We start from the raw sequence: 14,581 nt of genomic DNA, 5'->3' as shown, positions 1-14,581 counted from the left end.
GAAAATTATCTGTTCATATCAGTTGAGGAATGACTTGTATTCTTATAAACTGGACACAGTTCTCTATATATTTTAGAAATGAGACATCAGAAACACTGGTTGTAAAAATTGTTTCCCAGTTTACTACTTCCTTTCTAATCTTGGCTACATTGGTTTGTGCAAAATCTTTTTAATTTACTGCAATCAAAATTATCCATTTTGCATTTTGTAATGTTCTCTATTTCTTCTTCCGTCATAAATTGCTCACTTCTCCAAAGATCTGACAGATAGACTGTCCCCTTTCTTTCCTGATTTGTTTATTAGTTTCATTCTTTATGTCTAAATCATGAACCCACTTCAACCTTATCTTGCTATAGGGTGTGAGATGTTGGTTTATGCCTGTATACATGGTTTATGCCATACCATTTTCCAGTTTTCTCAACAATTTTTGGTTACTGATAATTTCTTCTGTGGCTTTATGTTAAAGCAGAGCTTAACTCTCATGTGTTTACATAATTGAGTCACTTTCCATAATTTTACCTTCCCAGAGAAGACCCTGGAAAATTAGAGTAAAAGAAATATACTTTTCCAGGAGTCTTCTGATAAAATAACAGTGTTAATATGTATATTATTAAGTGGCTTTTTTGGGGGAAGGAGCATCTCTTCCATCAGCATTTAGGCTGAAGGGGAGAATAGGCTCTATCTAATATCTAGAGGTTTTTTTTTTTTTTTTTTTTTTTTTTTTTTGTATCAGAGCAATACCAATTTAATTCTATTTAGAAACCCCACAGAGAAAGGTGTAGAGATTTCATCTTGAATACTTCCAGTATAGCAGACTCTAGAATTTCCCTTGATATTTTATTAACCTAGATCCTTTAATGACTTAAATTTTTTTCTTAAATTGTTCCCATTGTAGTTTAAACCTTATATTTCTTATTGTTTGATTTTACTTCAATAATATTTTATTTTCCCAATTGCATGTAAAGATAGTTTTCAACATTCACTTTTGTAAGATTTGATGTTATAAAAATTTTTTTTCCCACTCCCTTCTATACCACTTTACCACTGGGGATGACTGGCTCAGTTCTTCTTTATAAATGCAATTATTGACTTGTAGGAAGTTATGTCTCCCTTTTACCTTTTCTGCTAAATCAACATGTCCAGTTGTCTTTTAATTTTTTTTCCCATGAAAGTTGGGGAAAAAGATCGGTATTTCTGCCATTTTCTGAGTCATCTAATTTGTTTAAAAAAAAAAAAAGAAACACAAGAAAAACCCCAAACCATGCTATATAGCAAAGTCACTTTTTAAAAATTAAAGAATTATTATTTAAAAAAATTTTTTATTTTGATGTTTTGATTTTACATCACTTTTAGCTCTGAAACCATCATTCTGTTTCCCTACCTAGAGAGCTATCTCTTGTAATAAAGTAAAAAAAGAAGGGAAAAAAAAGTTTAGGAAAACCAAATTGTATAGTGACTTATTCAATAATCAACACCCAAAGTTTGCGGACTCTGCAGAGAGAAGGCAGGGATAGGAATTTTATCAACTCCTCTTGAGGGCCTAACTTGCTCATAAATTTCATTTTGTGTGTGTATTCTTTCTATCTATCTACTGTAGTCATTATGTGTATTACTTCTCTATTACTGCTTACTATTTGCATCAGTTCACAGGTCTTCCTATGCTCAGTGTCTAGCACATAGTAGGTGCTTTATAAAATGTCTGCTGATTGAATTACTGACTTCTCTGAATTTTTAACATTTAGTATTTTTACAATGCAATAAGATTTCATTATATTCATGTAGGACAATGTTTTTAATCATTCTCCAACTGATGGGCACCTATTCTGTTGAAAGTTCTTTGATCCCACAGAAAGTACACCTATAAATATGATAGTGTATATGGTAACCTCCTTTCTGTCTTTGACCTTCTTAGGGGTATAAACCCTAGCAGCTAGACATCTAGATCAAAGGATACAAATATTTTATAGTCATTTAAAAAGCAGAATTTCAAAGTTCTTTCCAGAATGATTGGACCATTTCACAGTTATACTAATAGAATATTAGTGGGATTGTCTTTTTAGAGCCTCCAATAATAATTATTTCTATCTTTATCAAATTGTTGGGAATAACATGAAGCCTCATAATTTTTATTTTTTTCATTAATTATGATTTGAAGAAATCTTTTGGCTATAGTTTGCAATTTTTCTTTTGAGAGCTAAATGCTCATATCTCTTGAATACTTATTCATTAGGAAATGACTTTGTTGCCTGACTCCTGTAAACCTATAAAAAAAGTTACACTTTTGAACCCAATCCTATTAGTTCAAATCCTTTTTTTGGATGACTACACAAGTTCTCAGAGTGCATACCCCCAAAAGTCTCTTTTCCTTCTGCCATAAACAGGTTTCCAATTATTTCTACAATGCTATGCTTTTTAAAAAAGGCCATTTCTACAATTTCTCCTCTCTTCTTGCTCTATGCTCACTAAGAAAATAAAAAAGAAAGCTATCTTCTAGGATCTTTCAGCATTGCCTTATGTCTTCCTTACTTTGGCCTCCAAGAAATCAATAAATACCCTAACTACAATTAGGCCTGGCATAAGCCTCTGAGGAACTTCACTCAATGATTTTTCCTAGCCTTGAATTGAATTTTTAATAACTTCAAATTATATTTTTAAAACTGTCTATATATCTTGAGGTTGATCTATCTATGTTCTTTAAGAAGGATAGAATTCAATCAAACAAGCCTGACAAGAATCTAGACACTACTCAATTCCAATCAGTGATCACTTACTGAGCACCCACTATTGTCAACAGGGAACCACAACTTCATGAAACTTACATGAAAATGAGGTTTATTAAGTAAAGATTATGAATCTGAATCTTGGCTGTAACTTCTTATTACGTGGGGTGCCTCAGGCATGTCATCAATCTTCTCTGGGCCTCAGTTTCCTAATCTGTAAAATTAGGAGGCTGGACTAGAGAAGGTCTACATTCCTTTCCAGTTTTAAATTCTATAGTCCTAAATGTGTTGCAATTTCAACATTCTAAGGCCAGAAGCTATCTCTAAAACCTGCTAAGGCTTTATGAATTACTTCTTAGTGGACGCTAATAGACTAGAAGCACTAGCTCAGGCTCCATCACTGACTAATCTTTGCCAAGTTCTTTCTTTTCTTTGTGTAAAATTTTCTTTTCTGCCTGATGGGACTTTTCCTAGTTTAGAAAGAAGCTATAAAGGAAAACGAAATACAGAGAACATAAAGCCTGGATGTGGATGAGATCTTTGAAATTATATAGCTGAACTTCTCGAATAGCTTAGGCTTGTGTCATCCTTGACTCCTCACCGGCATCATGTGGGGCATCACTGTCATGTGGGGCCAAAGTGTGTCACTCAACCTTGCAAACAATGCATCTGTCCAAAATATCTAAGCAAAGGAGGCCTAACTTTTCCAGTAAAATGGAGTCTCTTTCATATTCACATGATACAGTAGATAGACTGCTAGATTTAAGATCAGGAGAGGTTTGGGAAGGGAAAATGGAATATTTATTAAACACTTTTTCATATGCTAGGGGTTGTGCTATGTGCTTGACAAATGTTATCTCATTTGATCCACATAGCCATCCTGGGAGGTAAGTACTATTCCTAAGGAGAAAACTGAGATAGTCAGAAATGAAGTGATTTGCTTAGGATCATAGAACTACTAAGTGTTTGAAGCTGGATCTGAATTTAGATCCAGTGCCCTGTCCACTGTGAAAAACGGACAAGGACAACCAACAATCAAGCCATTTGAGATTTTCTGTCACTGAAATGCAGAGAATGAATCTAAAACGAGTTTCCTTCACAAAGTCAGAAAAGTAATTTTGAGAAAAATTATAAAATCCTAACATCTGGAAGAGACAGAAGTATTCAAGCAGGAACTGTTAAGTTCCTGCTAAAAACTGGGTAGAATCTGTAAATTTAAAAAATATTTTTATAACTGCATTTCAGTATAATTGGTTTTCTTTGTAAACATACATATTTCATTTTGTACATTTAAAAACATTCTTTTGAGGAGTCCACAGGTTTTTATCCAGAACTGCTCAAAGGGGTCACAGAGCTAAGAAATGACTGGAGCTGGTGTTTAAATCCAAACCTCAGTCTGATTCCAATATTCTTTCTATTAAGCCAGAGTATCTATATTCAATCTCAAAGTTATTATATTTGGAAGGGATATAAAGAGAGAAAGATGAGACTTCACAATGGAATAAAAGTGCATAATTAAGCAATGAAACAAAACTAGGATGGAATAGGTAAGAATTATGGAAGTCTCTGACTCCAAGAGAGTTCTATTTTCCTTCTGGCTATGATGATAACATCATATTTCATATCCAATGGGGGAAGAAATTGTTAAAACTTTGAAAAGAAAGATTAGCTTTAAAGAAATTACTATTTCTTTCCAGATGTTTTTACAACCAGGGAACTCTATAACTTAATTTTTTTCAGTTTCAACTGTTCCATGATTTTGTCAATCTAAGTCCTCAGATCTTTAATTTATTCACCCAACATTCATTTATTTAATACCTATGTATATCTACCACTTTACTGAAGGCTCTAAACGTTGTAAAGGAAGTTTCCCTTTAACATCTTTTAGTTTAATTTTGAAAAATTACTTTTTTTTGAGAAATATGATTTTTCTATCTCACTGGCATGCTATCTAATTTGGGGCTGGCATCCTTCCCATTATAGTGTGTAAGCCAAGTGTTCTCAAATCTTAAACACTAGATACCATCTTGTTAACGGCTCCAAGATTCAAAGAATCATAGACTTTCAGAGCTGGAAGGGCCAGTAACATTTTTCTTACTCATTCTCTTTTTGCCACTCTGAGACCTGCCACCCCAGTTTAGGCCATTCTGGTCTGTCACTGCTCCTCCACCCTTCACAGAGCTGTCAAAGTGATCATCCTAATGAAGATCTTCCCACATACACTTCCCATGACTACTCGACAGACTCCAAAGGTTCCCTATTACTTCTAGGAGCAAGCATAAATGCCTTTGTTTTCTATTTAAAGGTCTTTACATTCCTTTCTTTCCAGGCTTTTTACCTGTGACTTCCTCTGCACCCAGTGGCCTCCCTACAAGCCTACTTACTGTGCTCCCCCACCCCCTGGTGACACTCCATTTCTGTCTCAGGGACATTGTATTATTTTCTCACTCCCCTCAGATAGTTCTTCATCCATGTCAAACCCATTCACAGAGCGTCCCCAAGGCTCCTCTTCCCCTTTTCCTCTATGTCTTCTCACATGGTGAGCTCCTCAGCTCTCACAGGCTCAGTGACTCCCATAACTACACCTCCAGCTGTTCTCTCTTTTTGAGCAGCAGTCCTTCATCACTAACTGCCTTTTGCACACTTTGGGCCAAAGGCCTCATAAGTATCTCAAACTCAACATGTCCAAAGGACTCGTTTTATTTTCTCTCCAATTGTCCCCTTTCTCCCACTCTCCTATCACTGTCCAAGGAAGGCATCACTAGGCTCTCAATCAGCAACCTTGTGTCATCCTTGACTCCTCACCAGCATCATGTCACCCACTGTCATGTGGGGCCAAAGTGTGTCACTCAACCTTGCAAACAATGCATCTGTCCAAAATCTCTTTATTTGCCAACTTCTCTGAAAATAACTTGGGTGAAAGTTAGTCCCTCCTTCTCTGGCTCTTGCTAAAATACCCCTGAAATACACAATTTCTCTAAACAGGCAGGAGCTGACTTTCTGTACACTCCTTCCTATGCAGTACACTTGTACTCAACATTAAACTAGCTACTTATACAATAAAAGTCAATTCAATTCAATCAAATACTTATTGAATGCTTAATCCACTGTGGCATATACAAAGATAAAAAACCCCACTCAACTTCACAGCTAAGTTTTCTGAGTAATAGAGCAAATAAATAGTACTAAACTGAGATTTAATTATTTCTGATGTTATAAATTACCTAAATTTTTAATTAGTTTCGAAATAAATACTAGGATTCTCAAATGAGTAATTTCCACAATCTTTGTCTTTAAAATTTCCTTGAGTGAACTCCATAATCTATAATGTGATTTTTAAATTTCAAATTAAGTGACAGCAATCACATTAATTTGCTTCACTGCTTGTACTCTATAAAACATCAATAGTTACAGAAAAGTCTGGAAAAGAAATGAAACAATCTGCTACAATGGTTTTCTCAGCAATCTTAATTTTGCCAGAAAATCATTTCTGTCTTAAGATCTGCTGAAAACTTCTCCTTGTTCACCTCACCATTTATTATGTCACATGTAGCAGGGAAACACTTGGAGAGAAGTACTTTCCTTGTGGTGGGAGAGGCCTGGTTCCTTGTATTTGTCAGATTACCCGGACTACTCTTTACAGTATGTCACAGAAGGCAGAGGGACACTTAACATGTGGGAAATGTAAAAATGTTTGCTTGAATGTTGAATAATAGAGATTAACATGAAGATGACAATCTTTCTGCTCCACTTATAGTTATATGTTAATAATGTTTCTTCAATTTCTTAAGTGAATCCTGTGAACTCTAAAGCATATCCATATTCACAATCATAAATATATCCCAAAGTGAAGTGTAACTACTTTTTGCACTGGAAATCACCACCAACAAGCATCTATTAAGTTCTTCTTATTGCTAGACAATGTGCTGAGCTTTTGGGGGATGGGAGAAGGATGGGAGAGAAAAGGAATCAAGTTCTACCAATTACCCACACTTCTCTCCATCAGTGACTGATCTTTTCAATTTTATTTGATAGCAAAGTAACACACAGTGAAGTGTTATGAGTTTCTTCCCTCACAGCGCCCCCCCCCATCATTGCTTCATTAAAAAATGAAGTGAACAATTCTAGAGGAACAATGTACGCTGCCCTCTCCATTCTGTGGGGGCCTGTCACTTCAGAACCCAATGATGATCAGTGGTTAAACATCATCATGAAGTTTAAGCAGAAAGAGAAAAATCAAGGCATCTTCTCTTTCTCTGAATAATTTCTTCGGATAAATGTAGTCATAAAGAGCTCTATCCAAAACATCTGTCCTCAGATCTTTCTGACCCTTTGTGCATCTTTCTGTTTTAAGCCTTGAGCAGACTTGACATACAAAGGTTCAATCTGTTCCGTGTGCACCTTCTCCCTGCATCACCCATTGCTTCCTGCCATTTTCATACAAAAGATGTACAGCAAGGACCTTTCAAATACCTCCCTCCGATTTTAAAATTTATTTTACCAAGCAACCTGGTGATTTAGCAGAAATAGCTACAATTTTCATTCCTTGGCCTTTCCTTGTCCCTTTATGTTCCATCAAATTTCAAAGCATTTTCCAGAACATGGTATTTTCTACACATTGCTAATGAATTTTAATCAGCTCTTAGAGATGGAATAGTTGAGTATATATGCCCTCTTTCTCAAAAGCTTTGAGGTCCAGCTGACTCTAGTCCTTACCTACAGGTTATTGCCATAATTCCCCCAAAGTAAGCAGATACTCACCTCTAACCTCAGGACATCATGCTGAAGTTTACGCTGAAACTCTAGGAAGTTCTTGATGGTCAGCTTCCCTTTGAGATCAGCTCCAAAAAAGTAGGTTGTTAGGGCAGAACACAAGCCAGGCTTGAGGGTGTTACCGGTGGTAGAACGATCTCTGTGACGCATGCCCATGCTGGTTTGGGAGCGAATGATGCTTTGAACCTAAAAGAGTTCAGAAAGGGAAACAGCAAATCATTAGAGAAATAGTAGTAACTGGGATGATCCTGGAAAAGTTCTCTTCAGAAAGGAGTATTCTTTTTAAAATTCCTAATTTCCTTGGCAAGTCATTTAGACCAGGGGAGAGACCTGGTATCCTCCAAGGAATGTCTTATCTCAAGAATTTCAGAAATGTCAATAAACCTTTCACTCTTGTATTCATGGCTTGTCCTGTTTTCACAGAGAAAAGGAACAGCTCCAGCCAAATGCTTTAAATCTCTAGGTGACCAGGACATTTGTTAGGAATGATAAATGAAGCTAGTGCTTTAGAATTCTCCTAGGAGAAAGGAGAACCGATTCAATCATGAAGGGAGCTTCTAAGTCAAGCACTTGGAGAGAGGACACAGCTACTAGCAACAATTAATCTTTAACCTAAGCAAGTAATTAAGGGGCTTTTAAATTTTTTATGCTTAAGGGGAAAGTCTGGGATTGCTTTAAATACAATACTCTTGCTTCCTTCAAATGGTAGCTCTTCCATCAGACTACCAGATAGGAAATATAATAATTAACATTACAAAGGGTCAAAAGATCATGATAAACTGCAGCCATTGTCCTGGGTGATAATTTTTACAGTGCCAGTCTGAAAAACATCACTTCAGTATTTGTAATGACGTGAAAAGGTGGGGAAAGATATATTTTGTTTTAATTCAATTCAAACAGAGATAGAAAACATGTATTTGTGGAGGAATTTTTTTGTTTTTAATTGTCACCAATGACACCAATATAGACCCAAAATAATCTTCGACTTATAATGTTGGGAGTCCGACCTGGGTAAAAAAAAAACAAAAAACTTTGTAGTGGTGAAAAAGACTATAATTAATACCGCAAAGGTCTTAAGACATCCATGACAAGAATGGAAGACAAGAGATAAATGACTACCACTCAATTTTTTATTGCATCCTTTTTTTTCCTCCTGAGATAAACTGCCAATTTAGCTTACAGAGAAGGGAAAAGAACAAGCTTTTTTTTTTTTTTTTTTAAGCACCTTCAATGTACCAGGCACTGTGCTAAATGCTTTATAAATATTATTTCATTTGATTTAAATTCTCAGCATTTAAAGCCCTCCACAATCTTCCTGCAACTTAATTTTTCCATATTTATTTCATATGTCTTCCTTTTATGCACATTGCATTCTACCCAAATTGGCCTCCCAGCTATTCTTCCAAGCCAGTATTCCATCTTCCAATTCCATGCCTTCACATAGGTCAGCCCTCTGCCTGGAAGTCCCTCCCTTTTCCCTCTGCTTCTCAGAATCCTTCAGTTCACAGAAGACTCAGTTCAACCCTTACTTCCTCTGGAAAATAATTTGAACCTTCCAGTTAGTCTTCTCTTCCTTTTCAGGTCTTAAACCCTAAAGACTCTAGCTCTCACTGATTGGCCAACAGTAGGTCCCAGGGCAAAAAGAGATCAAAGTTACTTATAACATTCAAATAACACTTTAAGGTTTACAAAGAGCTTTATATGTGATCTTATTTGATCATCACAAAATCTCTGACATAGTATAAGTATTTTTATTTGTAAAATGGTCAGAATGGATTAGAGAATTATAATTTTAAGATCCCTTCCAGCTCTAAATCCCATTGTCTTCATTTTTCAAATGAGGGACTAAGACTCAGAAAGACAAATAATTTCCTCAAAGTCTCACAGATAGTAAACCACAGAATGAGGGCCTGCATCCAGGTCTCCATCTCCAGCTGGTGTTCCTTCTATCACACTATGCTAAATAACGCCAAACTGTACTGCAGGCATACAAAGAACTTTAATTCAAATGTAACATTATTTTTTACAAATATATATTTTCTCAATTGTACACACCAGTGGCTTAAATAATAAAAAAATTTATGTGGATAAAGAAAATGACACTTTTTTTTTAATAACAGATTTATTCATCTCATAGGGTTTATTTAAACTGCTTAAATTAGTTGTCATTCCCTAAGCTTACAAGTGATGACAAAAGAGTCTGGCATAGAAGATAATAATATGTAGCAGGGGGAAGGCAGTCAAGGATTAAAATCTATTTGTTAGGATTACCAGGTGAGTTCTCACCTTGTCACTGTTCAGACAACCTGAGTTCTCACCTGGTAATCCTAACATCTATTCATAAAAAATATTAATTGGTAATTATTTAAATTTTGTGACCTTTAAAGGACATTATCTTTATCCTGTAAAAGAAAATTATTTATGGTTACAAAGAACTTCAAATTAGATTATTTTTTACTTCATTTCCTTAGAGTTTGGACTCAAGAGTTGGGAAACTTTTTTGCAGCATCTTTATCTTTCAACAACAGTGATATGGCAGAAAATTCTGGATTTGAATCTGAGGATCTGGTTTCAAATCCCGAATCTGACAATCACTACAGGTACAAAATGCTTAACCCTTCTGTACCTCAATTTCCTCATCTATAAAATGGAGATAATAATATCTGTACTAGCTACCTGAAAGGACTATTGTCAGGGCCAATTGATTTAATGCATATAAAATGTTTTATAATCTATAAAGCACTATTCTGTTGCTCAGTCATGTCTGATTCGGCCTGACCTTACAGAAAGTCCATGGAGTTTGCTTGGCAGAGATACAGGAATGGTCTGTCATTTCCTTCTCCAGTGTACACCCATTTTACAGATGAGGAACTCGGGTTGAACAAAGGTGAAATGATTTGCCCAGAGTCACATAGACTGTAAGTGACTGAGGCTGGATTTGAACTCACATCTCCCGGACTCCCAGACCTAGTGCTCTATTTCCTGGGTCACATGGCTGCCTCATAAAGCACTATATAAATATGTTAATTACAAATAAGCTAATAATAAATAATAATTCTCAACTTTGAAGAGTATTTAGATGACCCTTTAAAGTGTGATAGCTTCATCATTTTAATTGTTTTCATAAAAAAGATGAAACTTAGAATTGGGTCACTTGGTTCTTTCTCTTAGAGTCTACTCTCACTTTAAAAAGCTTGCATCTCAGAATGTTTGTGGCAGCCCTCTTTGTGGTGGCCAGAAACTGGAAACTGAGTGGATGCCCAGGGAGAATGGCTGAATAAATTATGGTATATGAATAGTATGGAATAATATTGTTCTGTAAGAAATGACCAACAGGAGGATTTCAGAAAGGCCTGGAGAGACTGACATGAACTGATGCTGAGTGAAATGAGCAGGACCAGGAGATCATTATAACTTCAACAACAATACTATACGATGATCAATTCTGATGGACGTGGCCCCCTTCAACAATGAGATGAACCAAATCAGCTCCAATAGAGCAGTAATGAATTGAACAAGCTACAGCCAGCGAAAGAACTCTGGGAGATGACTATGAACCACTACATAGAATTCCTAATCCCTCTATTTTTGTCCCTCTGCATTTTTGATTTCCTTCACAGGCTAATTGTACACTATTTCAAGTCTGATTCTTTTTGTACAGCAAAACAACTGTCTGGACATGTATACGTATATTGTATTTAATTTATACTTTAATATATTTAACATGTATTGGTCAACCTGCCATTTGGGGGTGGGGAGAAGAGGAAAAATTAGAACAAAAGGTTTGGCAATTGTCAATGTTGTAAAATTACCCATGCATATATCTGGTAAATAAAAACTATTAAAAAAAACTTGCAGAAAAATTTCTCTTAATGGTCAAATATCCCCAAGGATAGAAGATAGCGTCTTTGGAGCAAAAGCCAGTTTCTTTTTCTCCTTTACACAATTGGTACTTTTCAGCTTGATAAGACCCTAGATGTCTTAACAATTACAATTTGACATGAAGTTTTCTTTATTTTCATGTGAATTTATTGTTTCGTGATCAGCTTAAAAACTGAGTTGGGAAAATGGCTCCCTGTCACTGACAAAAATCAGATTTATTCTTTTGTTTTATTATAGCTTTTTGTTTACAAAACATTTATGGGTAATTAATCAGATTTATTCTAGTCAGTAAATCATAAAGTAGATGATTAATATCTTTTGGCTTTCTGTGTGTGATCAAAGAGATTTAGGAAAAAAAGGATAAAAGATTAATATTAGCTGTGACTTTGCTTTATACCATATTAACTTTGCAGGTGTCTAATGAAAAATGTTTGCTGTTCCTCATTCATACAGATTCCTTTTAGGAATCATCATATACTTAGGAAAAATAAAACTACACCAGAAAAGAAAACAGATTATTTAACCACTTTTGCCCATTTACACCCTCCCTGTGCTTAAAGGATGAGATGAGATGAGGGACCTCAACACTTCTGTTAACATTAATGTGCCAGAAAATGGTTCTTCCTCTGTCTCCTTTCTCTTCCTCCTCCCCCATAAAGCCTTTCCAGATTTTCCCAGCTACAGATGGCCTTCATCAGACTCTTTGGCACCTACCTGTATAGAGAATTCTGCTTAACCAGCAGAATGTAAGCTCTGGAACACTCTACTAAGCTGGAAAGGATTCGTGCAGAGACCCACCAAGGTAGTGCTGACAAAGGACCAGAGTAAACTCTGGGAAATTCTGGTTCTAAGGCAAGAAGTCTTTTGGCCCCAGTTACTTATTAAAGGAAATAACATTTTTGGAACTACTAAAGTGTATCTCCACCTGTGTATATACATTTTATTGCCCCTACTCGGGAGCAAACTTTTGGAAGGCAGGGACAATATCATATTTATCTTTGGATTTCTTTCAGAACCAAGCTTAGTTCATTGTACGTTACTAATGCTTAATAAATGCTTAACAAATGGTGAATCAATAAACAATGTGCTATCTTCCATGAATTGATATTTTTCTTCATTGAATGGCATATGCTTGGAAAATAGTCAGTTACTTTGATGAATGAGCAATAATAATGATTTCAGTACAAAGTCATTGCTGAGGGCACTGCTAGCTTCAAAAGCACACTTTACACTTATTTTGTGGAAAGTATTATTTGCAACTTTGGAAATAATTTAGAAGAACAAAAGATCATGCTACAAAAGGTAAAAAAGTATAAAACCTGTGTCATTATATCATTTCCAATTAGGATTGTCAGAGACAAATATTTCACAATTCCTGCAAGCCTTCTCTAAATTCAGCTCTTTTGTCTGCTACTGCCCTGACATTCAAAGGGCTAATTACTTTATCTTACAGTGAAAGCACAATGACCTCCTCTTTAATCAGTGTTATGACTCTGGAGGAATCTTATCATTTGACAATTCTGTGCTTTTCCCTTATGGTTCTAATCTTTGGAAGTTATTTTTTTCATAGGAATTAGCTGAACAAGAAAAAACAACACAATCCAGTTAAGAAAGCCATGAGGAGTACATCTGCACTGGGGAAGACAGGCTTATTTTTCAATGGACTTATCTTTGTTCCTCTGGAGATTTCTGGATATCTTTAAAAAAAATATTTATTTCCCCCTGTTTACATGTAAAACAGTTTTATATTTGTTTTTAAAACTTTGAGTTCCTCTGGAGATTTTTAATTAAATGAATGGCTGTAAGTTGATGATGGGCTGGAGAATTCCTTACAGACATTCAGAATAATTCTTTGTTCCAAGAGAATGAAATGATAAAATGATCCCCAATGGGAAGAGTCTACTCTGCTGGGGAGATGGAATTTTTCTATTTCTAGAACAATGCCATCAGTCACCCTCTATAGCATGTTTCTCAAAGTAATTGTAAAAAACATAAGACAAAATAAGGAACGAGATGCAGTGACCAAAGAATTGAGCTCCACTGTTCATAATTTGATGCCCTTGGTCCAGGCCTATAAAGAAACTTCTTTAAGTAAAATGGAAGCACTCTGAGAGCAAGAATTAGTCATTGTTTTTTTTGTTTTTTTGTATTAACAGCAGAGTACTTAGCACACAGAAGGCACTCCTCTTGGATTCTCCATCTCATCATTTCACAGCCCTCCCTCAAACCTTCCCCCACTCTTTTCGACTCTTCAAATCTCATCATCCTGAAAGATCACACCAATCCTGAAACTCGTGCCTCTTTCAGTACCCCGGGTTCCTTTGACTGGAAAGGGTAGAGGATGGAGAGTGGAGAGCTCTCCCCAGGTCATTCTTTTAAGGAAGGTGAATGAATGAGGCAGACATCTTTTAATTTCCCACCCAGCTGCATTCCTCTAGACTTCATCATTATCATACCCTGCACTAGGGACCTTCCCATCCTTTCATGTTGTTCTCTCACTAGACTGTGAGTTCTTTGAAAGTAAGGATTCTCTTTTGCCATTTTTATATCCCTACCACTTAGCACAGTGTCTAGCACATAGTAGACACTTTAAAAAAAATAAACATTTTAAAATGTTTATTGGGTGACTAAATATTTGTGGAATGGAACTGAAGACAGAGTGAAGGTAGATAACAACTAAGGGCTACAGATCTATAAGTCTCAGAAAGCCTGTTTGGGTGGTTTGAAATCCTTGTCTCTGTACTACAGATTTTTTTCTACTTTAAAGATAAAGCTAAGGAGCAGCTAGGTGGTACAGTCAGGAAGTTAGGAAGATCTGAGTTCAAATCTGGCTTCAGACACTTAACCGTCCTAGCTCTGTGACCCTGGGCAAGTCACTTAAAACTTGTCTCATTTACCCCAAAGTATTTTGGGAAGAATAGAAAAATGTTTCCTTCTGCATAATGCTCCCCCTACTTTTTTCCTGCTTTGAAATCTCTCTTGACAGAGACAAGAGCCTCTGGAAAGCAGCCACGGCTCCCAAGGCTATATGAAATTGCTCCTGACTGCTGAAGGTTATAGCGGCTGTGCTCCTAGGTCTCCAGGACTAAACTGTGAAATATAATCATCTCTACTGGATTCCTGAGGAAGCATTATATATAAATCGGCCACAGGCGGGAACCCACAACAGTTAAAGGAAAAGTGTCAGGTTTTCCTTCTCCTACAAA

At 36.0% G+C, this 14,581-nt stretch overlaps 1 protein-coding gene across 3 annotated transcripts in view; it reads right to left on the bottom strand.

Moving 5' to 3' along the window:
- Window positions 1-14,581, bottom strand: part of MICU1 (mitochondrial calcium uptake 1) — a 210,775-nt gene that overhangs the window by 80,496 nt on the left and 115,698 nt on the right. For all 3 annotated transcript variants that reach the window (XM_074296868.1, XM_074296869.1, XM_074296867.1), the window contains exon 8: window positions 7,482-7,679. In XM_074296868.1, coding sequence (XP_074152969.1) covers window positions 7,482-7,679 — 198 coding nt within the window. The remainder of the gene's footprint in view (window positions 1-7,481; window positions 7,680-14,581) is intronic.

Source organism: Sminthopsis crassicaudata, chromosome 2 (genome assembly GCF_048593235.1).
Source record: "Sminthopsis crassicaudata isolate SCR6 chromosome 2, ASM4859323v1, whole genome shotgun sequence".
Classification (NCBI taxonomy): Eukaryota; Metazoa; Chordata; class Mammalia; order Dasyuromorphia; family Dasyuridae; genus Sminthopsis; species Sminthopsis crassicaudata.
Note: the sequence above shows the minus strand (reverse complement) of the source record. Positions and strands in the feature narration are given on the sequence as shown.